Raw genomic sequence first — 27,924 nt, forward strand, 5'->3', positions numbered from 1 at the left:
CCTCTTCTTCAGAGAATCACAGTGGACAGGGCAACTGCATAAAAGCTAGTAATTCATGTCTTATGCAAGCTAAATGGATCCAGATCTTGCTGATATAAACAGTGTTAGTGGCTTCAGTGCCAGTATCTCTGCTGAGGATATTACCTGAAAATTTTACACAGAAAGAATAGTCTAAATTTAGACATTACTCCAGTAGCCATATCAGACTTCACAACCTGTCTACTTTTGATGTCTTCTAGCAGATCATAGCACTGCTCTGTTTCTGCTCTGACACTTTGATTTTAATAACCTAATATGAATTAAAATAGCAGGTGCATAGCAACACCTTTTTAGAGTGAGTGTTTGATGATAATAAGCATGTTTAGCCAAGACTTTGCTGAGCCATGGCTTTCACCTCAGCCTGTACAATACATATATGATAAAAAACAATTAACTCCTTAGCTGCTGGCTAAAGGATTATGAAAAATATGTATAAAATAACAAAAAAATTAGAAGTCAGGGAAGTTACGGGAGATCATTAGGAAGAAAGGAAGATTCAGTGTGGTCCCTTGAATAATATCACTGTACTTCGTATTTTTAATAATAATAATGCCATCAACACTGGAAAAGCTGTGCGTGGTCTGGTAATAGACTGTTGCAGCTAAAAGGAAGCAAACACTACAGAGAAGGATTCCTGTCCAACATAGAAATGAAAGAGAAATGTGGGCACAGACACATGGCAGTTTTACTTGTGGAAAACTGAGGGCTTATTGAATGAAAGGGTTAATAAAGGGATTACAAGAATGAACTCCAGGCAGCCAGTGGATTCAATTCCCCTAGATTGTTGGGACAACAGCAAATGCTGCATATCTTTGTTTCTTGTAATTGCTTTGTTCATTACCCTGCTAAATCCCCAAAACAAACAACAAAACAGCCAAGCCCTCCTGTCACCCAGATATAGTCTTTCTGTTAAAAAGGTTCCACTTGTAAAAAACACTTTTGTCTATTTCTGTGCTTTTTAACATTTTATCCTCTTACCAGGTTGAAGGTCAACATAACTCACAAGGAAAATATTGTAATTTGTTTTGCTAGTAAACGTACTTTACTGGAGACACATGCTGTATCAGACTGTGATAGTGCAGGCTTCATGTTTAACCAATTCAAAATTCTGAAAAGACAGCTCTGTTGGACTCTGTGATCTTAAGGGTCTTTTCCAGCCAAAGTGATTCTATGATTCTGTTCTGGGTTTCTGCTACAAGAGGTCCAATGTTTCATTTAGTTTCTCTTCCATCTTTTGGGGCAAACCCTATACACTCCAGAGTTCTCTCACATTGTTATCAAATAGTACAAATCTTTTTGCATTCCTCTTCAGAAGTTCAGCAGTGCTTTTGCTTCCCCCAGGCCTGCTCTGTAACTTTTTTCCCTACTCCAAAGCCAGTCATTCACCAGTCTCTATCCTCATGAATCTGCAGCTGCAGCTAGGGTAAAACAATAGGCTGGGTATCATCTGAGGCCTGGTAAGCTGCCTCTCACCCCACCTTTTCCTCATTCTACACTTTTTTTGCACGGTGCTTGAAATGCTGCCACCCAGCAGTTTCAGCTACCAGTTGTTTCAGATTTCAGTTTGTTCTCTTCTGCAGCCCTAAGGATCCTCCCACAGAACCACTGCAGTTAGACAAGCAAAGCAGACTGATGAGGAGGACATGAAGTGGAGCATGAGGTAAAAAATCTGTGTGGGTCTTAGTCACTGGGACATCTTTCTGGAGAGTGGGCCAAGCGTGGGAAGTTTTGCCATATAGATTGGGTCCAGCAGCGCATATATCTTGCATATAGTGGTAAGACTGCAAATGGCAAGCTGTCAAACCGCTGCCTCAGAAGTGTCCCAGGTCCTTTATGGTGGAGAAATTTTCTGGAGGTTAGTCAGATGCCTGTGAATTCTCATACCTCTCATAAAACCAGCTCATTAAAGAAAGGAATGATTTAATGTCTAGGAGTGGAGCAGGAAAGAATATTAATTATACTTGATAGAGTATAATTCTACCACAGGAAAAATATACAGAAATATTTTGGTTATTATCTTAAATTAACCAACATATAACATAGATTCCCTGTAACACTGAAGCTTCCAATTTCTCCATGGCTTCAGTACTTGAACATTTAATGTCTCTCACTGTGAATCATCAGACTCTGCACCTTCTGACAGGAAACACCAGCAAAATGGCAGAGCTTAAAGAGGAATTCAACCCACATGACAGAGCGAGAGGGATTTCTAGAAGCTGCTGATTAAATTCTATTTTTTAAGAATGTTGTTGGTCTCAGATATGACTTAGTGTTAGAGGTATAATTGTATTCATTCTCAGGAAGGAAACAGAAATGCTTAAGGGAACACTTCCCCCAGAGTTTTCTTCTTTGGCAATAAGATGTCTTGATTTAGTTTCATTTTCGATGAAGCTGTTAATAGGCTGCATTTTGCAGAAGTGTCTATTATTCTAGTAAGTTCAGATGCACTGCATGCATATTTTGCATGAGTAAACCTATGTATCTGAAGCTTAAACTGTGCAGCATAATTAGAGGAATGAGCCTCTGGCTGCTTTGTCAAAACATTCTTTAATTGCTGGATTTTAGGATTATTGGATTAGAAGATTAGATGGGAGGCCTAGAAATCTTAAACTGGAGCATCTAGTAAAGTAAGGCTTCTCATGAATCAGAGTTACAATGTATTTCTCTGACCTCTCTTCTTTTCTAATACATGTTTTAATTTTAAGGAACTTACTAACTTTTGTCCACAAGAATCAGTTGCCAACTTTCATGTAGCCATGAGTGCTATAGTCCCTCTGAACATGGTCTGTGAATCACTGAGCTTCCTTGCCTGTGTGTTACTAAAGGAATCCTGGTACCAACCAAACATTGTACAGCATTCACCTTGCAGTGTGTATGGTTGTTACTGAATTAAATTATGATCAGTAAGCACAGCTACATTTTTTATGGCATTCTTACAAGACATACTCTGTTGTCAAAGCATTCTGCTTTGGTCGAACTGTGTCTCTGAGTCCCAAAGAACATGCTGGACTATAGGCCTCCTCTTTTTTTTGTCGGTACAATAGCAGATTCACTAACAAGTGCAGTGAATGGCTTCACCCATGGCACACAGAAAGCTGTTCTGTCATTCTCATTTATCTCACTTTCAGGGGAGACTTACTACTTTGCTCCTGAAAGTTTCTGTGATAAAATTTTCTCCAGCTGCTGGTGCTCTCCCTGCTTGGTCCAGCATGTTGCATACTGCGTATACAGCTATGAAAACCACAAGAAAGGCTGCCTATATGTATATATGCATGTGTATGAGTAGAGAAGTAATGACACAATGATAAATAGATTACCAGATAGGGAGGGAAACTTTGGGCCCTTGTCCTGGTTCAAATCCCTTGTAAGAAAAATGCTATGAAGTTTGTCACGTCAATATTGAGCAGATATGGCTGGTAAATTCTGCTGGGGGTTCTGAACCTACAGGCTTAGAGACCAGATATTTCAAATGAGACAGTTAATGTAATAGTGTTATGTTGCTCTTTCCTGAGATGGTTTCATAAGTATTAGGAAGATGACTTTTAATTAGTATATTAAAAAGTTTCAAAAGTTATTGCTAATACTCTGTCATCAAGTTTTGTGAAGCAAACAGAAGAGGAATTCTGTTCACAAATAATATGGAGACAGATGTGCTAGCCGTATTCCCAAGCCATTAACAGAACAGTCATCAACACTTCAAAGCACCATATTCCCATATTACTTAGTATATATAAAATGACAGCATCCAAAATAAAAGCCAAAGCACTGAAGTGTCCCAGTATGATGAAGATCATGACTGTCTGAACAGAAGGATCAATATGGGAAGGTGTAAATCATATTCTTATTTTCTGGGGTAAAAAACAACTAAACACTTTGGTACAATTTTGGCATCTATTAAAATCAACTGGTATTTTTGTAACTGATTTCCACAAGGCCAGAACTGTGTTTTCTGGGTCTGACCATCTTGTCAGGATTTAACATACCTGAATTAGTAGGATTATATGTAGTGATAGGTTTCAGATTTTCAAATTTAAACTGTAGGAATAAAAAAAGTTACAACTTATCACTTCCTTCTTTGGTGACAGAGCTTTCTAAAAAATAAATGTTTTCACTAAACTCCAACTATTTCAAAAATGTCTGTCTGAGGTAGCACAGACCTCTTCAACTTCCTTTAAAACAGTGATCTGTGTTTCTGTTTAACCCAGGGACTGATACAAAATGGTTATGCTATCAGGTAGCATAAAATAAGGAAATAAATAGTTTAACAGATGTTCAGTGGGATAGATTTTTTTCTCTGTTGTGGGTGCCTGCTCACTACTGTTGAACTGGAAAGGAAGTACCTGCAAAAGCCCCTTGAATGCCTAGACTGAAAAGGCAGCCTGACTAAGTCTTGTCTAAGGGCCAGAAGCAGGAGAGTCTGTCACCGACAGGAAAGGGAGCTAGCAGGGGTTGCAATCTTCACGTTCCAGTTTCCCACATTTTACACCAGTGTAACTGTACTGTCTTCAAAGAATATTCCCCACATGCACTGATTTAAGTCTGATCAGAACACAGCCTTTCTTTAGCTACATATCCTCCCGAGGCACTTATTTCTGTGAGACATTGCAGCAAAACTCATATACAAAAAGCTAGAACACGTAGCCTGTACATAGGGACAGAAGTGGGTATGAACCACTTCCCACGCCTGTGCCCTTAAGTATGACTATAAACTGGAGGCCTTGAAATCAGGAGAAATCTCTGGACTGTTCTGAATTGCTCTCACCTGCAGTTATTATCCCCAAAGAACATGATACCAACCACACATGATTTGGGGGTCAGCAGAACCACTGCTAACTTTATGTCAATCCATCCATTTTGTGTGCCACTGGCTCTAAAAAGCCAGTTGGCTTTTTTGGCTTCTTTGCCTCTTAAAAGATATACAAGACACAGTTCTAAAGGTTTTTCTGTTCTCAAGAGATTTACAGAAAGAGAGGAAAGTATAGAAGGTTACAGTAAGTGTGTGAACCCTGCCATTTAGATTATAGAAAGAGGTTTGTAATCAAAAATATCCTTGCCAGAAACAGTTTCAGGTTTCTTTGGTACTTAGAAATCCTTTGCTAAACAAAGTAAAAATGAATGATAAACAAAATCAAGTTTCCTTTGAGCCTGATGTTCTTGCAGCTGCACTCCACTTTTAAGAGTAACCCATTAGCAATTAATTTAGAATGACACTGGCAAGCAGTCCCCAGACTTTAATTAATATCTTTTTGACAAGCTCATAATCTTTCTAGATAATAAAGCCTCCCTTAAATTAGTTTAACTCTGATTTCACTTACCCTTGTAAGCAATTGGCATCAAATCTAGGGTACTTTACAGTACTTTCTCATTTAAAATGCTTTTAAAAAGAGAATTTACAGTTGCATTTTGCAGAGTAGAAACAGTATTTGGTGAAGGTCACCCTCAATCCAATGGCAGAGCTGGAAAGAAAAATCTAAATTCCTGAATGCCCTTCTATTGTTCCATTGATTAAGCAATGGTGCTGTCTCCTGTCTCAGTATCTCTCAAGGAAAGGATTAAATTCTGATTCCAAGTTATGTAATTGATTAGTTTCCTTTATGCCAATATCAAGATCTTAGAAAGTCATAGTACAATATTATAACTATAATATAGCAAATTATTGTCTGTAAAAGTTACTTAAATAATAGGTTTCAGTACACGACAACTTAGGGGTCAAGTTTTTATTTAAATTTGTACTCTTAATATATGTGTCTACTTTTGAAAACTTTGCCCTTAAAATTCTATGTCAGTTTTACACGTCTCAAATACAGAACTGGTCTACATGAGAATGTTATGGTGCCACATTATTGTGTCCTGCAGAATGGGAGATAATACTGTGAATTGGAAAAGATGCTGAGATAAAATCTCCTTTGACCTCTTGGTAAGTCAGCAATTTTTATATAAATGTTCTGAAACGTGCTATATGTGTGCCTGTTGCATATGTGTATTATAATAGGGAAAATATTTCTTTCCTTACCTGAACCCATTTTCTTATGTAGATGCTGTAATGAGGTAATTTGTGATACATGAGATCACATCAACCTTTCTTTCTGCTTTGCCTACAAAGTAAACTAAAAGGTGCACACATTACTGTCAGGCTTTGAGTCTTACAGGTTTTTTCAGAATTCAGAAAACTCCAACTACCAGAGCGTAATGTTTTAAACAGATTACACCCACAAAGAGATTGTTTCGGTTTAAAGTTAGTCAATGTTTTGCACCTAACAAACTAAGAAATATCTGTCTAAGCATGGGATGACTCTACTGTAACTTACTGCCAGAGGAGATTGAAATAGGATCATTTTTGAAGGTAATTTTTGCCAAGTGAGGCTATAACAGTTTTAATTTGGTGATTCACAGGGATGGCTCATTTTATTTTTTACTTTTCATGTAAGATGAAGAACGAGGTGAAAATGGGGTATGAAAAAAAAAAGATTTGCTTATTAGTCTCCTCCATCTCAAATAAATATAAAAGCCTAATTCAAAAATCTGTCTCATTGATAAGAACTAAGATAATCAAGATGGCTGAGAGCGGTCAGTGATGCTATGCAACTGAATTGGGAGCCCGAGACCAGAAGACATCTCACCACCTCTAGAAGTCATGAGAAGTCTGTCTGTGCACTCAAAAATTATTTGTCTATGACATCTAAAACTGAGAACATGTCCCAAACACCCTCTAGAACAGTTTTAGTAGCAATAGGCATCAGCTTGTACCATGACCTTAGAGTACTAACTTTGCACAAAGGAGTTATTTTAGGTTGCTGCTTTGTTCTTTGTTTTTTCCTCTTCTTAAGTCAACACTGGGCAAAAAAATACATGAGGCAGATATCAGCTAGGGAGGAAAAGTGCGAAAAATGTTTTCAATCAGTAGGATATTTCTCAGCTGAATTTCTACAGTTTTTCCTTAAGTGCTTGCTGCCTGCGGCAATATTAGCATGCTGAACTAAAGGCCTTAATGCTATGACAATTTCTGTTTCTGTGGCAATGATATTTCCATTTCAGAAGCCACACATTAGAAAATGGTTTCTTACAATGAAACGCTAAACGAAACACAACATGATCTTCCTCCTTTCTCATGCGTGTTAACTGTAAAAAGTTTCTTTGTCTGGAATGTGGCTCTGATTACATTTCTCTATCCAAAAATAAACATGGTGCAAAAGAAAAGGATATAGGGAGGGGTGAAAGCCTGTCAATGGGCCACCCTCAGGAAAGCCTCACAAGATCTACTGTCTGTCTCTGCAAGCCATGGAAGAGCTAAGGAAGTGATCCCAGCTTGGTGGTCTTTTTTTTAATTAAAACAAATGAGGCTCTTTCAGCTGCTGCAGATAAATATTTGATGAAAAGAGACAGGGACAGATGTCAAAAAACTGTAGTAAATAAAGAATAAGACCAGAAGACCAAATGTTACAGCAGCATTTTATATTTAAAGAAAAAAAAATAATCACTGTACAGATTTCTGTCAGCTGTCTAATTTTACTAAGATCATTCCAAAAGTGGGAAGAGTAATTCTTCATATTCGTTTTGACAAAGTAGAATGAATATAGATGCAATACAAATGCATATAGATAAAGAAAAGCTTTTAAGTGAACTTGTTGCACATTATGTGCTTAAACAAAAGGGTTAGGTCTCAGGCCATTGATGAGACAAAAGACTTCAAAGTCATTTGTATACTTGCATGCAAATTTATGTTGATTTTAGATTGACTGATAGAGCTTTGCTCCAAAATATATGTTAAGGATGCACAGTGAGAAGATGCCTAGCAAAATATAAAAGCAACATCCCTATTGTAATAATCTCTCATAACATTTGTATGTCATGTCCTTAATGAATGTGTAATGTTAGAAGGCGAATGTGGTACCATTCAACCTTTTCCTGTACTCACGGTTGTATTTACCACTGCAATTGGATCTAACTTCAAACTTCACCTTGCTGTCAGTGGGGATTTACACAAGATGACCTCCAAAAGTTCCATCCCACTGCAATTACTCTATAGCTTAATAGCATTGGGTCCAGATTTAGTTTATCTTTTAGCAAATCCATATATAGCATTCTATGAAAAAACTAATCTAATGGAATTAACTTAAAAACAGGCCAAGTCATGAAATAGAGGGAAAATCTCAGTAGCTGGCTCTTTCAGGGTTAACGTCTTCATTGGCATTGCCTGCTAGTTTAAACTCTGATCTTGCCATTCCTGGGTAAAATGGATATTTCCATTGAGTCCAATATTAATTATACATCTGAGTGTGAAGGAACTGATTTTATAAGCAGGCCTTACAAAACTGTAAAGTGACTGTGAACCACAGGAGTTTCAAGGGAAATATTTAATTTGAAACCAACATTTAAAAATCGCATGGTGATTCAGATCACCAGAAGCTGGATTAATTGATATAATCCAAATTCTGAAACTATAAATACTGGACTTATGAATGAATAGAGCTCTGAAATATATACCTGACTAAAGATGGTTACGAAGAAAAAGCAAAAAGTTGATAGACTGCGATGTGTAAGGGTCTACATGGAGATACTATAGAGCTATAGAGTCCAACAATAGGCACAGGTGAAAGCAGAGCAACAGCCGGTGACATAAAACAAAAGTTAAACTGGTTCAGATGAGAGGTAAGGAACAAATTTTAAACACTGAGGAGAAGGAACCTTAGATTGCAGTGAACTTTCCATAATTTGAGGTAGTTAAATCAAACTACTACTCTAGTGACTATGTATTGGTTAAATTGGGAGGTATGGACCTCTATAAAAACTGCAGAAGGTCAAAATGAATGATCGTAATTGTCTCTTGTGGCCACAGCACCTGCAAATGTGTAGTGCTCAGCATAACGTTGTATCCCAAGCCTCCTGAGGTTTTCTGAAGGTGACACAAAACTCCTAATTCATGGGTCATGCAAAATACCTGCCCTTTGTATTGTGGCAAATTTCAGATAGAAACAAAGACTCAAGTGCAAAACAGTCAAACAGTTAAATTTTAATTTGAGGATCAAATGAAGAACTCAATAGCAACCTTGCTTGGCACAAATTTCCTTGTGATCTGACAGAACCAATCTGAACCACCCAAAGCTCCCAGAGATAACAGTTTGTCAATTTCCCATCTCAAAGGCAGTACGATAATTGAAAGCTTCCAGATATATCACATGGAAATCAAACTTGCAGCAAACATCAAACTTCATGATAAAGGCCTAAGCCTAATTCCATTGAAGTCAACGACAAAACCCGGCAGCTTTCAATAGAAGCTGGGTGAGGCTCAAGGTGAAAACCAACTCTGAGAACAGTTATAATCAACTCAATCCCCAGTAAGGACAGAATAAATGTGAGAGGATTCTTTACAAGTGGTGCCTGGGTTGAGAATTCACAAAGAGTGAGTTGCAAGGATCTCTGACACTGAGCACTTGAAGGGACTTTTGCAGAAGCTGACAGCATTTGGCAAGGTCGCTGTGTCCCAGTTAGCACGGCGTTACCATGCCCAGCTGAGAACTTACATGGAACCTGACAGCAGTTACCCTCTTTATTTAGCCTTGAGCTATCTACGGGCTGGCAACACAAGCTGCAGCCAAACTGTTGTACTGGAAGGTAAACACACAGAGTGTGGCTGATGAACCAATCAATAAAATGAGAAGGCAGCTAGGGGGGCAACAACTTTACCTTTGTTTTCTAAACAAGTGTAAGGACTACAAAATGTACAATGCCAAATCTATGGCATGTCCAGTGCAAGACATGAGAGAGGCAGGGAAGGTGGCTGCAGCTAGAACGTGATTCACGCTCAGATCAACAAAGAGTCACTACACTGGATACATGTGGACCAGTTGCAGATAAACACTCAATATACCTGTAAACCAGTTCTATGCTACTGGAGCTATGTCCCAGCAGCACTGTCATTTACACAGGCAGAAACCAAGCAGCTTTCCCAAGGAACTTCCCTTCTGTTTTTCAGAGCACAAAGGAAATGGATGGGAGACCTGTTTGGTGTTCCTAATCATCAATGACGTGTTTTATAGAGATCTGCTTCCGTAAAGACCTCTGTGCTGGGTGAAATACAAGCAGAGAGGAAAAAACAAATTTTCTCCAATTCCTTTGTTAAAAAAGGTAAGGAGAAGGCCCCAGAATAATAATCACTCCTTCCTCTCCTTTACAGATGAGGTTAAGGCAGACAGAAATGAAAGGACTCACCACGGTTATGCCACAGTCAGGAATTAAACTCAGAGCTTCTGAATCCAACTCCAGTGCCTGAACCACACATTCATTTTCTTCTCTACATTCCCCAACAGTGTTAGGCCATGTGGCCACTATTGGTGAAATGAAAAACAGGTGCAGATCCATGAACAGATGGGAGACCAGCCCTGGCTGATCTCTGGAGGATAATACAGCATTGTTTTCCAGCAAAGAGGATTCCAAAGAACCACAGAGGCAGCACCCCTGCCCTAAAACTGAAGCTGCTCTGCCTCACACTAAATGTTATCTCTACCAGCCCAGCAAGTGGGAGTTCTGAGGCATGGCCTGTTGTCTGTCAGCAAAGGACACTGTCTTACTGACCTCTCAGACTTGCAATATTGACATCTCTGTTTTTCAGGCATGCATATAAAGATCATAGAAGGCTAATTGAAATTCCATTCTTTGCTGTAACTGCAGCCAGTGTTTCTACGTTGCTGAAACATGAAATTTCTTCCCTTGAGTAGACAATTTTGAAATGTCTAACCCTCAAAAAATGCTATTAATCATGTGCAGAATCTTTCTCTGGGAAAATCACTAGTGGTACGGGACAAATCAGCCAGGTAAGATGAATAATGTATTTATTCTGGATCCATAAGGACAGATCTACTTTTGATTTGCAGTTCATGGGGAGCTGATGGCTTACTCCACAATACTCCATACATTGTTAAACAAAGAACTTGGACGGCATTCCAAGTGGGAGAGTGATAGTAGATAACGAACAGAGCGATTGCCTGGTCCTTGCACAGGATGAAGTGCTAGCTTGCAAAATACTTCCCTGCCTTGTGTGACCCACGGTTATAGTCCCTGCATGGTACAAGACACATTTTCCCTCCGTGTGTGATCCGACGTATCAGCCAGGAGTATTAGAGAAGACATGGCAATCCTCAGTTTCCAAAGATCCACAGAGCACACATCAGACCCAAGAGGATAGCACATGCAAGAGGACAGGGTATGTTTCATAGAATCATAGACTAGTTGGGGTTGGAAGGGACCTCCAAAGGTCATCTAGTCCAACCGCCCTGCCATGGGCAGGAACATCTTCAACTAGAACAGGTTGCTCAGAGCCCCATCCAACCTGACCTTCAATGTTTCCAGGGATGGGACATCTACCACTTCTCTGGGCAACCTGTGCCGGTGTTTCACCACCCTCACTGTAAAAATTTCTTCCTTATATCTAGTGGGAATCTACCCGATTTGAGTTTAAAACCAGTACCCCTTGTTCTATCACAACAGGCCCTACTAACCTTTCATCTTAGATACCACTGGTTCCAGCCTTCTCTTAGGTTGCTTCTTGCAAAAACACTCGTTTAGTGCTGTGTTTGAGAGAGGTTAGTTGCCCTTGCTAAAGCTGCTTTTACAGCAAAAACGCATGTTCACTTGTGCTAAGAAACTCAAACCCTCACAGTTTCCTTAGACTCATTTGAACTGGGGGCATAAAACCTGATTTGCAACAGTAGGCCAAAACCACACTGCTAACATACGTGTATTCTGCTCGTGCTAAACTGCAAAGCAGATTGGTTGGGAAAATCTATCTCGTCCGCGTTATAGTCAGGTTTTGAAGGAAAACATTCTCCACAGATGACGCTAACAGAATTTAAGAGCAAAGATGTCCCAGGACACTGGGAATCTCAAACTGCTTGGCCTCAGTTTCTCTGATTTGCTCTTCTCAGCTTCGTGTATGCTCTTTGAGAGACAAAAAAGAGCATTTCCTTAATTTTGAGCTTGGATTTCTTTTCCAGCTGAACACTCACAAAAGCAGCTGGGCCCAGAGGTGGAATGTTCCAAACCCCCATTTGGATCCCAGTATGTAAGTTATGGAGTCAGTTGTGGCACCACTTCATAGAGAACAGACAATGAGTTTTGGATCTTGTAAGTACCTTTCCTCCCTGCAAATAAGTTCCCTTCCCCCATTCTTTTGGAAACATCTCATTCTGTATTGGAAACAGAGGATGTAATTTATTTTTATCGCCTTCCCTGTCAAACTGGCCAACTGCCACAGGGTTCTGCTTTCAGATGTAGCAAGATGCAGGAGAATCACAATGAAGAACCATTCATTTCAGTGGCTCCTCCTCTGTTTCCTTATCTTATTTTGAGGCTACCTACTGTGTTATCTTATCACTCTTTCTAATCCTGCAAAAATTCTCTGCAACTTGACCCCTCCACAGAAAAAGCTGACCTGCTTAGACCTCCCTGCTTCTCTGCTCCTGCTCCCTTCCTCCCGGAGCAAGTTGCTGCTTCATCTGTTACTTTCGGACTCCTTTTTCATGGCCTATTTCCCCCCTTCACTCCTTTTCCTAGTTCATTACACTGCATTACATTTCCTAGCTGAATGTACATACAGCTGTGTGGCCTCCTTGGGGTATGCTTAATTTCTCACTGTCCGGCCTGCCCTTTGATGTCTGCTGAAGAAGGATACATCTTCTTTTCCATCTCTTCACATGTGCCTATTAATTACTTTCTTCAGAGAGACTGTTTACGGACTATCACTCTGTTTACAGTTGAATACAGCTAAACATTTGGTCTTCACAGTTCCCTCTCTTCTACGCCACCCACCCAGTTTCTTCCCAATTGTTGCAAAATAGATGTCTCCAAATCTCTTTATAAAGTCACAGATGCAACGTACTTACGTCCCCACACCCAGCCTCCTGCTTTCGAACACTGTTTTTGCTTCACTCACAGAGACATAAAGAAAGACTTGATAGGGGTATTTTTGTCTAATTCTCTAAAAAAATGAAGCAGTCAGTGAAGCTTAACCATTTGACCTTTCTGTTGCACATATTCTTACCTTGGGTACTGTAGAAACCCCAGAAATATCTGTAAGCATCAGGCTTCTGACCTGCGAAGAAATGAAATGAACTCAAGTATGAAGCATGGAAATATGCCCACTGAAATGAGAAGGGCTGTCCTATACATAAACTGCATATGCCTTTGTGGCATCAAGGGCCTTTGGGCAGAGGGAATTGTAGTAGGCTGTGGGGGATGAGAATTACTCTATGTGCAGAAGAGAAGAATTATATGGTTATAATGCAGCAATCCAGATCTAAGATGAAAATTCTTTCAGATGTCCTTCTCATTCCATATGGAGCTTAAAATATTACAAAATAATATGAAATAAATTTAAAACAAATGTGAGCTAAATTATGTTTTTTCCAATGAACAGATTATTGTCAATTTTTTGCCTTAAGACAGTATTTGGGAGAAGGAAGCAGATACCTCAAAGAGTTTAGGAATTGATTTATGACAAGGTGTATGAAGCTCACCAAGCGTGAGCCTGAGCAGGAAGGTGAGATGAAGGCTGTCAGTAAGAGGGTCGTGCACTTGCACGATTCAACAGTGGAACAACCTGACTACCCCAAACCGTTCCATTTGTGTTTTGGCATGGCATCCCTGTCTGTACAATTAGAGATGGTACACTTCCCATGGGTAAGCCTGCCTGCTGCTTTCCGATTTCAGCTCCTGTTTTTAGTGCTTATTACTTTACAGATTTTAACCATAGGAACAAGTGTTCCATGCTGAGAATTTGGGCTGAAATCTTTTAAGACTTTTAGCAAGACTTTCCGATAATTTGATTAAGAAGAACTGCTGGTTTGTGCATATTCCTTTTTTGTTACTATTACTGAGAAATTTTACTGCCCATAAATTTACTGCTCACAAAGTAGAATGATAATAGAGTCTGATAGGTGTTTGTAGGTTCTTGTGTCAGGAATGTTCCTTTTCATTGAAAATTACCTTTAAAAGGTACTGGTTTAATAAGCATATGTTCAATATAGGCTTATTAGATTTGGGTTGAATAAGACTTCCCTCGTAATTACTCCTTCCAGCCCTGAAGGTGAGCATAGTGCTGTGTGCTGGAATGGAGAAGGACTCGGACTTGCTCTGTCTTCTCCTGTCCCACTGCTCTTCTGGCTGCTGAGGAGGAGGCAGCCGCCTCTTCACCCAGGTGAGGCAGCCCCCTCCCTGGGCCTGGGAGGAGCAGAAGCCGGCATGCACCAGGCTGGGAGGGAAGGATCAGACCCAGAGCTGCAAGCCCGAAGGGACAACCCCTCAAGGACGGGCAAAGGATCAGGCAAGAAGTGGCCCAGGTAAGTGAGGCAAGAAGTGTCCCTGACACTTACCTGTGGATGCTGGAAGGGACCTAGCATTGTTGAATCTCACCATCGCTCTTCACACTGGAGCAGTAAACCTGCACCACACTCATCATTCTGTTAGTTAATTAGCAGAGGCACATACCTGGAAACTAAGTTTTAGGCTGGCTTATAACCGATAGAGTTTGGAGGACGTATCTCGTGCAACAAAAACTGAGGTGGGGCAGGGTGGGGACAAGGGAGGGAGGAAGTCCAGGAAGCTCCGTGGAAGCACCTGCAGACAGCTCAGTTCACATAGCCTTCCAGCTGGAAAGTCAGCGGTTACAGAAACAGTCGGATTAACCACGGTGTCATTGTGGTTGTTTTTCGCCAGTTATCCTGGATATGCATAATAGCCACACCAGAAAGACAGACAGTGAACCTTGACGGACACACGTCAGTTTGGGTTTCATTCACACTCTTTTCCTTGGTACTTCTGTAAATGCAGAATCTGTCTTTATATCAAAAAACTTTATAAGGAAAGCTTTAATGACACATTTGTAATACTTTATATAACAGGATAATGACCACCAGCTGGCTACCGATAATAGCAGGCACTAATTTATATTGGGTTACTACCGTCACATTCTGTCACTTATTTTTTTGTTTTTAGCATTCTTGTCCTCTTGTGTTTTACGGTGCTCACATTTACTATTCTTGCATGCTAGGAAAGGAATAAGCATTTAAAAAGCTTTTTGTTTAATTACACTTTCAGCTATTATTTAGTCATGTAAACAAGTTAAATGGACATTTAATTAAGTGTTAACCTTTTAAAAGGGTAAATTGGAAACAGAGCCCATCGGCTTAAAACCGATATTGCGTGCATTTATCTTAATTAGTCAGGTAGTGTTAGGGATTAATGTACTTTAGCTGTTATATTCATGATCAGATACATTAGCATTTATGTCTCTGTAGCATACAGAAGACCTGTTAAGATGTGAGCTCTCTTCTGCTAGGTACTGTACAAAGTGTATCTGTAAGACTCCCTTCCTTCCTTTGTCACCTTTAAAAGGCAATACTGATACCCTCTTCAGCTTTTGTACGTGTGAACCGACCATTCTGATGACAATCGAAAACATGATCCAAAAATTTCCCCTACCTTATCATTTTATATTTATATAATAGAAGATTTCTCTCCTATAGAGCAAGTTTCGGTACTTTCAGATGGGAATTTTGCATTCTAGCACACTGAGGTTCTAGTCTGGGTGAATGATGCCGATACAATAAATACTAAGCCCACAAATGCCCCAAAGAACTCACCTGATTTTGAAAGCAGTTATTTCAGCAGTCAGAGAGAAATGTTTGAGAGTAGTCTGGAGCACCTAATCTGGTTGTGCAGCAAATAATGGGCTATTTGGTGTCTTTCCAATAAATACACAAACTAGGACTAGTGATTAATTTGCTTCTGTGATAAGCGAATGCTTCTGATCATCTCTGCCCATTCATGGGTGCTGGAGAGTAAAACGTGGAGCAATTACTCCTCAGACATCTCATTCTACAGATGAGTGTTGGACTTATTTTTATAGCGATTGCTACAGACTTACTTTCATGAAATTTCTTTAGTTGTACTTGAATACAGAAGCCTGACCTTCTACAATTGCACCACAAGTGCTTCTGTTGCCTTTTTGCATCCTGGACACAGAGGATGTGCATTTAATGCGACATTGTGTCAGATGAGTATAAGGAACCACTTAACTTACTTGTATATAAATAAGAAATCCAGCAAAGTAGTAAATCAGTCTGTTCTGGCATTTCCAAGAGTCTTCCCTTAGCCATTAAACCACAGCAAAGGAGGGCAGAAAAAGCCTCAGCACAAAAATAAGAAAGTAGGGCCAAAAATCTGCATTACTAAGTTAGCAAGATACTGGTGTGTTTGTATGTACAAGAGTTTAATATCACGTCCATTCACTTTGAATAATTTCCTCCTGGATTTTTCTTTTTAAAAGAGCTGAACTGTTTAATTTTCCAAAACAAATGTAACTTAGTATGTTATTCCGAGCTTTGATGGAAAGAAAGAGCTTCGTCTGTAGGATCGGCATAGGTTTCTCATGGTTTTCTGAAGTCCACGTCTAACATAAGACTGAATTTTGAATTTGAATATTGTAAATTATTATCTGTTCAATCACAGTTGGCAGCAGTTACTGTTCTGACTGATAGTTCATATTTAATTCCTTTGGCCTCTGATAATGTTAAAAACACAGCAGGTCTCTCCTGAAAATGCAAAAGCCTTGCCATTCTTGTTTCTCTAGTTTACCTGAAATAACCAGAATTCCAAGTATTTAGCTCAGCCACTGACTTTCTAACAGATCTGCCCTCCAGGATCAGTTATGATCAACATTTTAAGAGATTTTAATGTCACTTGGTATTGGTATAATTTTTTATGACTTTTTTTTTTTAATCAGTTGTTATTTAACAGATGTTAATTGCATCAAAACATTTGAAATGTCAGGATTAGGAGAGAATTGAAAGGAATCCTGTTTACAGCCCAGACACACGCAGGTTGGAGCAGCCCAGGGCCAACACAAACACTGCCAGGTGACTGCCACCAAGCAGCTGCACCAGCTGCGCTCTCGTGCTGCACACACAGGCTGCTGCTGCTTGCGGGACCGGTTGTATATTCGTGCCTTAAGTTGGGAATAAACTCCCAGTATTGTGCAACGGCATCCAGGCTGGTAGCCGGATGAACTCCAGCAAACCAGTACAAACCGCGTCCCCTCCGCCCCCCACACACGGCCCCCGCCGGAGCTGGCTCCGGCAGCACAAACCTGGCAGGCAGAGCAGGGCGGGTTGTAGCACCCCCCCATTAGCACCAGTTCCCCCCTTCCCGGGGAACCGCTCCCTCGCTGTGCTGGGCAGGCGAGCAGCAGGAAGGCAGGAGCCAGGGCTGAGGCTCTCCCCAGGGATGCAACCCTCCACCCCCGGCCTGCGACACTGCGGCTCGCGTGGCCACATGGTGTCTGCACGGAGGTGCCAGCTTGCCTGCTCACTCCTGCTGGGCCGCCTTGAACCCCACTCTTGAACGGCTGCCAGGCTTCCAAACTGGGGCGCTTCCTTCCTCTTACAGGACACTGTGGTACCCACAGGTTGGGTACATTAGCAAGTGTGAGGTATCGGTGTCACAAACCAAAACCAAAGTTTACCGTCCAGTATCTAGGTCATCTTTTACAGACTGTTGCATTTTATTTTTGTTCTGCAATCATTTCCAGATGCCGACAGGGAAAATGTTAATGTTGATTAATTCTTGGGAAAATGTTAACTCTTCTATAAAGAATCCAGACTCAGCTTTTAGTAACAGCATCTAGTCAGTGCCGGAGGAAAAGGTGGAGTCCATTTTAAGCCTTTCCCAATGCTTCAGATTTACGGTAAAGCTTTCCTACGGGATTCCAAATGCTCATTCTAGCAGAATTGTATTTAACAAAGGTATCCTAACATGCATCCCTTCCATTGGAAAACAGAAAAGAAAAAAAGATTAAGGAGTTGTGGTCTGAAAGTACCTGGAGACAGGACAGAAGCCTGGTGAAGGAAGGATGAAGAAGGGGAAAATGCCATTTTTACTCTCTCTGAAAGAAGTGACTAACTTGTAGCAGGTCTTTGTTCAGAAAAGGGGAGAGGAGTGACGATGGAAGCTCAAAGGCTGGATTTAGAATTATTACTGAATTAAGTATGTGTGCTGGGGAAGGCAGCAGGGCATCTCTTCCACTGCTGCTATTAAAGACATACTTACACCAGCTGAGTGTCACCTCCCCTCTTAGAGATTTGCCTGTGCTAAAAGCGCCAGCACATCAGCAACACTTGGCCGTATATGCACCCTGACAAGTCTTCTACAACGTAAACTAGATCACAACATCGTTACGTTTTCTAAGGTTACGAAGGACAGTCCAGGAGCTGGACGCAGCAGCCACACTGCCTGACACACACCACATCCAAACACCCTCAGCTCTCCGTTTGCTTTGGTCTTTGATGTGCTTTTCCGACTAACATTTATTTATTTAGAGAAGAGTTGGAAAAACCCAAGCTTCTGCAAAGTCTGCTTGTTACTGGAGGGTTTTGGCTTGAACAGTTGTGCATAAAGACATCACCGCTCTCTGTGTACGCCATGGACACTGTACACCTTTTTCTTTTGTTAACACTCCCAGAAAGAAAAGTTGTAATGTGAAGAAAGCTTAAGCTACAGACCTTTCCCCCTCTTTCGTTCACAAGACCTACACAGAATGCCCTCATCAACTCGGAACCAACTCGGCACTGAACTGCAACGCACAAAAGGGGCTCAGATCCCAGAAACTGATCTCGAGGGGCAAAGTAAAGGAGCGAGATGCAGCGGGAGGCAGGTGCCCACGGGGTCAGCTGCTGCTCCGTTTGCTGTTTGCCTGGGCAATCCCCGTCCTGCGCTGCGGCAAGCACAGGGCAGGCACCACTCCTCCTCCGTGCGCCGGCCACTGCGGTACTGGCTTCACGGGGAGCAGCAACGCTTCTTGTGCCTGCAACTGACGCTGCGTGCCTCGAGCGTACGTGCGGTTTTATTCAGGTAAAGGCAGCAGCTAGTTTTGCTGGTGTTTTTGAAGCCACACACTACCTACGAGGAGAGAGAAATTTAAAAAACTCACTGATTTACCATGTTAAAAAAAGATGGCACATTTATTGCTACATAAATGTTATATACATAGTGTTTTCTGTTACATTGACAGAAATTGTTTTGAACTTCTTGCTGCTGGTTGGAAAGGTTTATCAGCAATACCTTGAAATTTGACACAGGGTACAAATCTGCAATAAACCAACAATGGAAACTGGAGAACAAGATGAGAAGCAATTCATCTCGGACAATTAGCTCTTACAATACTCCATAGGTACTACACGGTATGCTAGAACCCTACTATGGTCTTACAATGCTATTGTAAATTTCTGATATTAATGAACAGGTTATGGTAAATAACCCTACATTTTTACTACCTAATATAGTAAAATAAAGTAAGAAACTTTTTACTGAAAACTTTTTCGATTTCAAAAATCTAGAAAGAGTAATATTTAGAATTCAAGAAATTTTCTTACAAGATTATTGTATAAAAGACTAGCTACAGTGAAAAATAAGCCAAATGTTTTTTTCTTTCTATTTTATGAAGGAAAGCTTCTGGGCATACTGCAAAGTCTAATATAGCCAAAAAGACAACAAGCTTAGAAGGAAAAAGGCCAGGCAGTGGCACGTGATCACTTTCACACGTCATAAGCAACAAATTTGTTTAGCTGATAAACACTGAAATGAAGAACAAGGCCACAGATATAATCAGGTGTTATTTGATGATATATGCAAATTAAAGTAATAGAAATGAGTCCACTAATTCCACAAACTGTTTTGTTAGGAACCACCCAAAACATGAGCTTAAATTCATTAGTTTAAGAACCCATCTTTTGTTCTTTCAAATTAAACTACCTCATAAAAATTACTGGTTTGTTCCTGTTTTGCGTGTGAACCGATTGCCAGTGATGAAAGATGCACTATATGAACAATCGCTCAGACAACCTTGGCTTCGGGAATTTCCTCCCATGGTCGTTGCAGTGGAAGACAGTTGCCATGGAAGTTCAAAGGGATTTTAACCATTTCAACACACCTGTGACAAAGGAATACTGATGGACACTGTTCTGGTGGAGAAACATTGAAAGGTTTAATGCTAATATGGCTTGGGAGGGGTCATCCGTTTGCATTTGACTCACGCTGTTGGGTTTTTCTCCACTGACAAGCCACACAAAAATGACAAGATAATTAATGTATACAGTAAGGAAAAACTGGTGACCATTGCTCTTATATTCCATTACATAAGTAAGCCCACCATACTGGTGGTTATATCATCACACTACCTGCCACGGTGAATTTAGGATTTTACTATTCACCAAAATTACAGCCTGAAAAAAAATCTCCTTTGTATTTTAATGCATTTTGTGCTTACGTACAGCTAACACTTTACATGTACTATATGTAGTACTTACTGCTCGGAAAACAAAGCAACTCTAACAAAGTAGATTCTCCCCACCCAATTTACACTTCACGTTACAAGCTTTACTATGAAGCCTAGAAGCCTAAAAAGGTTTTGTTTATAATTAGAAAAAAAAAATGTTTGAGGAAAGCCTGAGGGAAAATAAAAATCACTTTTCAAATCCAAGAAACGTTATGGTCACAGCGCTGCTCCTGCCTGCAGCCTTCAGGAGGCCTCTCGCTGGGCTTGACGCACGGAGCTCAGTGTGGAAGGGTAACTATGACCATAACTGTTCAGATTACCAGAGACCAAAAATAACATAAAAAAAAGCTATACCAAGGAATAGTTTCCTATTGCATGGAAAACACTAGTCATATGGCAAAAGGAGAGGAAAGGACAACAAAAGACTTTTCCCTTCCTTTTTTAAGACACTAATAGGTATGCTGGGAATGCTACGGGTCGACGACGGTTGTCACTGCTTTGTTCTCTGATGTGAACAGCTTTAGTAAATGCTGGCATCCAGCTGAAATTTTATCAGCTTTTAACATGTTAACTTTTCCCTTTATATGTAGACCTTTACAGTTCCATAACAATAAATAAAATTTGTAGTTACAATGCATTTGTCAATTCAGTTTAGGCACAAGGCAACTTCCACAATGAGTGGAGAGATCACAACAGTCTCTGATTGTGCAGAAGCGACACACTGCTTGCAACAGAATGATATGTTCAGAGTATCCCATGGGCTGAAATTCTGTCTGAAGATCTTGTATCTTCAATCCTGATGCAGGTGTTGACCAGTAGCTTTGATCATAAGATTGCATTTGGGTTTCTTGCTTCAAGTGTTTTCTCCTGTCAGGTTTGTGTCTTCATAGAATCTTAGTTGTCTGTGTCCTTGTGAAGAAAGGTCACCTTCTGTGTATCCTACCAATAATTCTGGAAATCTAGAAAGGAAGTTGGAAGAAAAAAGGAGTATCAGGAAACGAATCAGTAGGAAGCCTATCCTCAGCACTAGAGAACCAGTTTAAACTGTATCTCACAGCATTTTTAGTCTGTTAAGCGCAAAAGAAAATCACATTGAGAGGCCTGGAAATCCTTCCCAGAGACACTTGGATATGATATACTGCACAGTTCACGCTCTGGAACCTTCTGTTTGGACCCTCTGGATCTGGGAGAATGGATAACCACAGCTCTCAGACCCCCGATTTGTGTTTGACTTTATTCTCTGAAACCAGCAGCAGCCAGTCCCCAGTGCAATCGCTGCTGCTGACGCTGCACCCTGCCGCGCACCTAACGGGCCTGTGCAGCCTTTTCACACCAACGTCACACTTCAGCCACCTTAACGAGTTACTGCTATTAAGAAAGCAAAGATATAATCAACTTTTCAAAGTGGTTCACTGTAATATTATGGCAAGAACTGACTACAGGCTGCTGTAAACCAAGAATTATCTGACTGTTTAGAAGTAGCCTGTTGCTCTGGTATGAAACAAAGGAAGTTCAAAGCGCCCTGTTCCCTGGAAATGGAAACCCGTTTTCTTTATGAAGAAGCTGCCTATAAGGGATGGGGAAAAGGCCCTGACCCAAACAAGGCTTGGTTTAAATGCCATTTCACTGCTTTCTAAGGAACGCTGGGAATAATCAACTTCCACGGGATACACTGGCAAGATGCATGCCTCTACCTGAACCTAAAACAGAAGCAAAAGTCTACATACACAACAACAAAAAACCCTCCCAAACTGTAAAATTTAGTAGAGTGATGGATTAAAAGGAGGGGATCCAGCCCAATCTCCCCCTTTTTGAAAGTGGCAACAGTTCTACTGTTTTAGAAGACATGGAATACTCACAAGTTTTTCTTCTCAAAGTCAAGTTTTTCCCAGATACCTAAAAAAACCCAAAAACCCACCAACACGTCCTCGCACCAGAAGACGCAGATTCCCATCAGGCCGCCCCCTCAGCATGTTTTAAATGAACCGCTGGGTATGGGCCTACAGGGGGCTTGTGGAAACACCAATTTAGTGAGCAAAGCAGAAAACGCTGCTTTCCAAACCTGAGCTCTCCGCACTAACACAGACTGTGACTCCAGGTATTTGCCGATCTCTGCTGGGCAAGGGACAGCAGTCAGAATGACTGGCCTTCAGCCAGACAGCAAAGCTCTCGGAGATGAGAAGCCTCTAACTTTTGCATCAGCACTGGGAAACAATATGCGGATTTTTAAATGAACTAATGTGATACTTAGACCATTTAAAGATGGTATAATTCATCTCTATTATAGTTGGCTTATCTAGCAAGCTGTTAACTAATCCTCTGATGTCACGCCAAGAAGGCCACCTGAGCCAAGAGATGTAGCCATTGGCAACAATGCATGGAAACAAAGAGACTTTAACGACAAGTTCTCGGGGTTTTGTTTTATTATAAAACTAAACAAATCTGCATGCTTTTGCTTATGCCGAGAGATCTGAAAGCACTTAGCAGCACAGAGAAGTTTGGTGCCAGTGGCAGCTCAGGAACTAAGAATAAACCGATCTCGTTATCTCCCACATTTTAGCCACTAAAAAGGACAAGAGCCATTCCCCTGCAGACACAGACGTACCTGGCTGGTGTTCACATATGACCCATAGGGTTGGTAGTTTCACTCAGGCCAGGGTGGCTTCCTGGGTGTGGTGTTGGCGGCTCTGCCGATACGGCAGAAACTTTTTCTTCTTCCCTTCTCTTAAGGCAGGCTGCTTTAGGGTTTAGGTTTCGTTCTGTAACGGAAAAATGATTCTTAACATCCCCCACGCTGATACCAAGGGGAATACTGATACATTAACCGCTGGAATAGAAACAGCTACACAGCTTCCCTCTGCTAAGCACTGACGTCCCTGTGTTAAAATGCAGGTGCCTACAGCTGCAGACAAGCACTATGGAAAATCCCACCAGGCATCTCCTAAACCGGCGTTTAAAAAAAGTGAACCCCAGAACAAAACAAACTTTACAGCTGCCTACATACACCTTCAAAGCAGTGCCTCCCTGGTCACCAGAAGTGGCTACAGTGCAAAATGAGAATTGTCTGTAACTTACAATGGACTAACCCAGAGATCTGTGTGTTGTTGGTACGCTGAAGTTGTACCACCCTCACCGACACCACGCTGGTTTCAGTAATGTTACTTTCTTTAAGCATTAGCCCACTGTTGGAACGGGGGAGGTACAATGTTCTAAGTCCATAGTTCCGTTCATACCCTAAAGACTGCGCAATCATCTTGTGCCCTCCTCGCTTAAATCAGAAGAATATGACACAGTCACACAGAGCAGAAGGATTGTTTTTAAAAAAATGTATTTCCTCTCACATCAAAAGCAGTACTTTATAACAGCCAGTTGTGCATTAGCTATCATGATAGTCCCATCAGTATGTTTCCGCTTCCCCAATTAGCTTCAATGGATGTAGATTTGGATCTAGTTTTCAAATAATGAGTTTCTAAAAGTCAGTGGTTTCTGTTCTTCAAAATGCCTTCTCATGAATCAGAATACAAGAGATGTAAATTGCGATGGCCAAAAAGACACACAAAATGCACGTTAATGTATTCTACCACCACATGTTGAATTTTAATCAACGGGTTTGAGGTATTTTTTGAGCTGTCAGTGAATTCTGTTCTGCACTTTAAGATTGCAGATACAATTTTAACCATAAGGAGACGGCCAAAACTGAGCAGAGAGCACAAGCCCTTTCCCTCTAGTGATTGCGGTTTGCTGCCCCCTGTGCCCTTCACACGGGGTAGAATCTACCTAATTTGAGAGACGCAATTTTAGACGGACTTGCTAATTCTGCTTCCACCCAAGTCATTACCGACAGCCTCCTACTGCATTTCCTAAGGATGAGCACTTCCAAAGAGTCTACTGGAAAAAGAAACCCGCTAACTTTTCTTAATCACAGTCTTCTTTGTTTAAATGTAGCTTGCCTTGAAGTTTTAAAGAAGATTTAATTACGTGGAAACTTTGAAAGGCAAGTTAATTCACAGCGACTTAGGAAACAGAAAAATGCCTGCCTACAGTTAGAGCTCAAAATCTGAAATGTTTCGTTTTGAATAGCACCAATCACAAAATGAGCAGCTTCATTACCAGCAGCGAGAGGATATTGTTTATGCAACTCTGTCATATGCTGGTGAAAGCTCCTCCGGTCAGTCACTTCCAGGAGCAGGTGCAAAGAAAGACGGGTTAAGGTAAAACGGGGAACGGCCCCGCTCACGGGAGGCACGGTGTGGTTGTGACAGGCTTCCGCACACACACGAGAAGCAGAAGAAGAGATGGAAATGGGCGGGAGGAAAAGCTCTCAATTTACACTGCTTGGAGAAAAAGATTTCTACCAGACACGTAAGGTTTGGAAGCAAATTCTGACCAAGGCAGAAGTGATTTTATTAATTTTCACACAGAGTTTTCTGTGGATGACAGAATCTGCAAGAGCAGGGAGATAGACTCCGTGCTTTTTAAACATTAAAACCCACATTTGATTAATGGTATTCTGATCTCTTAACACTCAACCTTATCTTCCAGACTATGACAAACATCTTCAGATCAAAACAATTCCCAAGATCAAAGTCTAAGAGACGCTCAAATGGGGCTTTACCATGGCACTAGCTGGTGTCTCATCTGCAGACCAACGAGTTGCTCTGCCTGCCTTGGAAGGCCTACTGCCGGCAGCGTGCGGCTTACTAACAACTGGGTCAGTAAAACTGCCTGCAAACACACCATCTCATCCTTACTACAACGTAGTAAGCTTGCGTTGTTAACTCTGTCACTTTCAATAAATGCTTAACAATTGCTTTGATCTCCTGTGCAAAATGCAAGGAACTAACTAATTAGGAAATGGAAGGAAAAATAAGGTACGCTAAAATACTGACAGCATTCAGTGACATCAGCGATTCAAAGACGTAGCAGTACATTAAGCGAACAGGACCGCTGACATCATCCACATCTGAAAGTCTTTTCCAGTCACTCGCTGCACTTCCATCGGTGAGGCACCGAGGCAGACTGTTAGTCACTAGGCCAGAACAGCGGAACGTGGGGATGCTCACCCATGCGGGTGCCAGCTACACAGAACAGAACTGACCTTCTGTTGGAAGGGACCTGCAGGGATCGCCCAGCCCAGCTGCTGGATCGCTTCAGGGCTGACCAGGTTAAAGTGAGGAGCCTCAGAGCTTCAAAGTGTCTTTGACCCAAGTTTAAAGGGAGATTAAAAATCAACTGTAGCTTCACCAACGCATGAGAACAGAACAGCTGAACTGCACAAAGAATTCTTCCTTCTGCACCTACCAACAGACTGATTCTTTCTCAGAAAAATGTAAAGGAATCGGGGTAAGAAAATACAGGCAAAACCAGCCCTGATTCAATTAAAGTAGAAGCAGGTTTCCTCCCTCCTCCTCCATCTACGTTTAACCCAAAAACCCAAGTAAGCACTGTTAAATTCACTGCATTTTAATATTTCAATTATCTGGGGTTCATCTTAAAATAGATCTCTTATTTTGGCTAAAGCTTCTGTACTACTAAGTGCTCGTTACCATTCAAAGCAGGACATATCAATATTTTTATAGAAACCTCATATCCACTTTCTCTTCCCCTCTTCCCTCAACCCCTCCCCCTTTTTTCTTTAAAAAAAAGCCATCCTTTGCTTTTCCTGAAGAACCTCAACATTGTTACAGAACAGCAAACACTTTCAGTAACTCGTGCATCTAGTTGTGCAGGTTTCAAGAGACTGACACCATTCCACCAACAAAGCCACCGCACAAACTGCCCCTGCGCGATGACGGGCTACTGACCTCTCACTTGCTGCTCTAGACTGAGGATGACTGCCACAGCCTGGTGAAGAATAAGCAGTTTCGTCTGTGGTTTTTCGCTCTTCAGATGAAGCTGACACATACGGCCAAGTTCTTTAAATGCCTCATTAATATCTCGTACACGCAAACGTTCTCGAGCATTATTTGCCATTCTTCTCTCCTTTTCTCTTTCTATTTTCTGCTCTGGGTTTAAATCCTCATCTTCATTAGTGCTGCTGCAAGAAAGTAAAGATGAAAGTACATTGAAATATCACCGGTGTTTCAAACAAGTGATCCTGCTGCTCATTCAAAATTTTCAAGTTGATGGAAGTTAAACTTCTTCCCACTTAATCTATTCCATACTGAAGCATACTTAGATTAAGTAGCAGTGCTTCTTGCTGTTCCTGCCTTTTCCTGAAAATAAATGTTAAATGGTTTCTGCCTGAAGAATACCCACAGAATATCGTCTACAGATGATGAACATCTCTGGCAAAAGTAGGGGCAACACAATGCCCCTTGAAGTAAAAGATGTGCCCAAGCTACCACTTCACTCGATTACTGACGAATGTTCAAACAGTTAAAGACTTCTCAGCCATCCTGTCAGGTGAAGAACAAATCAAACAAGAAGTAGTTTTTAATTTATCAGCTTATATAAAAAGGCATTCAAGTAATTTTCCATTTCACGTGCTTATTAAAAAGTTTTAGCTTTGTTAAAGACTTTATGGCCAATTTTAGAACTTTTTTCTTCTAATACCCAGTGTAGAGCTAAACAGTTATATTTAGAATTCTTGTATCACTTCAAACGATACAAATGGCACCCCTGCTCTACTAAAATTAATAGACTAAAATGCCATTAGACACATGCAACGGTACCAACTCCACCGCCTGTGGCTGCAAAATTCTCATTCTCGTTACCTCTAATTTCAGCACCTGTGCCTCAGGCCTAGCAGGCAGACCCAGAAGCATTTTACCTGGCGTCAGCTCCAGGTTTTTTGTCCGTGGCTTGGGAAAGGACAGAGCGTGTAACGAGGGCATCTGCCTACAGTATTCACCCCAGCCTCTGGGTTATCAGTCAGGCTGCTGCTCTCCATCACCACGGGCTCACGTTTAGGCGCGCAGCCCTGGCCCAGGTACACAGTACTGCAGGATTCCAGCGCTCCCATCCTCTGCGCTGGGCAGGGCCCTCTGGATCTTTTACTGCTTCTATCTACTGGCAGGTATCAGACAACGCACTAACCTAAGGGAACGCACCCTTCCCAGGTGACTTTCCCAGAAAATCCTCTCTCTCATATTTAAATAGATACGAATATGGTAAACTATTTACCTGGTGCAGCCGCCTATTAATGTATGAACCGAGTTAACGCAAAAACCTTGAAATACATTTATCAAACTAAGGGCACCACACTACAGAGCATTAACGAAGCGCCAATTCCCCACATCACGTCAGCAACCCACCTTGTTCTGCCTCTAGATGAGACCTTGATATCCTTCTGGGAGGACTCATCATCTGATTTCATGTCATCCGATGAGGGGGGTTCATGGATATTTTCATCCTTCTCCTTATGTTCAGACTTGATTTCTGTTGGACCTATAGCCACAGACTGGCTCTGTAAGCCACCTGACAATGCTGCAAGCAACCAGAGATCGGTGTGAGTGTCACAGGAATGAAACGTTTAAGAGAATCTCAAGCAGATACCGCAATGAGCAGCCAGAGCCAAGCAGAACTCTAGGAAGACCACAGGAAGAACGACGCTCGGGCCA

The 27,924-nt window shown here is 41.2% G+C and overlaps 1 protein-coding gene and 1 long non-coding RNA gene across 16 annotated transcripts in view; one reads left to right on the top strand and one right to left on the bottom strand.

The window, feature by feature from the left end:
• The window catches only part of LOC114010743 (uncharacterized), a 38,282-nt gene extending 19,395 nt beyond the window's left edge, over nucleotides 1–18,887 (top strand). Inside the window, exons 2-6 of the long non-coding RNA XR_008747856.1 lie at nucleotides 1,620–1,699; nucleotides 5,826–5,956; nucleotides 10,013–12,159; nucleotides 14,112–14,372; nucleotides 17,621–18,887. This is a non-coding gene — a long non-coding RNA (uncharacterized LOC114010743). The remainder of the gene's footprint in view (nucleotides 1–1,619; nucleotides 1,700–5,825; nucleotides 5,957–10,012; nucleotides 12,160–14,111; nucleotides 14,373–17,620) is intronic.
• Nucleotides 18,888–19,030: 143 nt separating this feature from the next.
• Nucleotides 19,031–27,924, bottom strand: part of TCF12 (transcription factor 12) — a 173,912-nt gene continuing 165,018 nt past the window's right edge. For 12 of the 15 annotated variants that reach the window (XM_055808569.1, XM_055808581.1, XM_055808552.1 and 9 more), the window contains 4 exons: nucleotides 27,619–27,790; nucleotides 26,167–26,399; nucleotides 22,968–23,121; nucleotides 19,031–21,321 (listed from right to left, as the gene is read on the bottom strand). In XM_055808569.1, coding sequence (XP_055664544.1) covers nucleotides 22,979–23,121; nucleotides 26,167–26,399; nucleotides 27,619–27,790 — 548 coding nt within the window. In that variant the 3' untranslated portion in view covers nucleotides 19,031–21,321; nucleotides 22,968–22,978. The remainder of the gene's footprint in view (nucleotides 21,322–22,967; nucleotides 23,122–26,166; nucleotides 26,400–27,618; nucleotides 27,791–27,924) is intronic. The other 3 variants (XM_055808594.1, XM_055808575.1, XM_055808628.1) reach the window with 1 other exon arrangement.

Source organism: Falco peregrinus, chromosome 1 (assembly GCF_023634155.1).
Source record: "Falco peregrinus isolate bFalPer1 chromosome 1, bFalPer1.pri, whole genome shotgun sequence".
NCBI classification, from domain to species: Eukaryota; Metazoa; Chordata; class Aves; order Falconiformes; family Falconidae; genus Falco; species Falco peregrinus.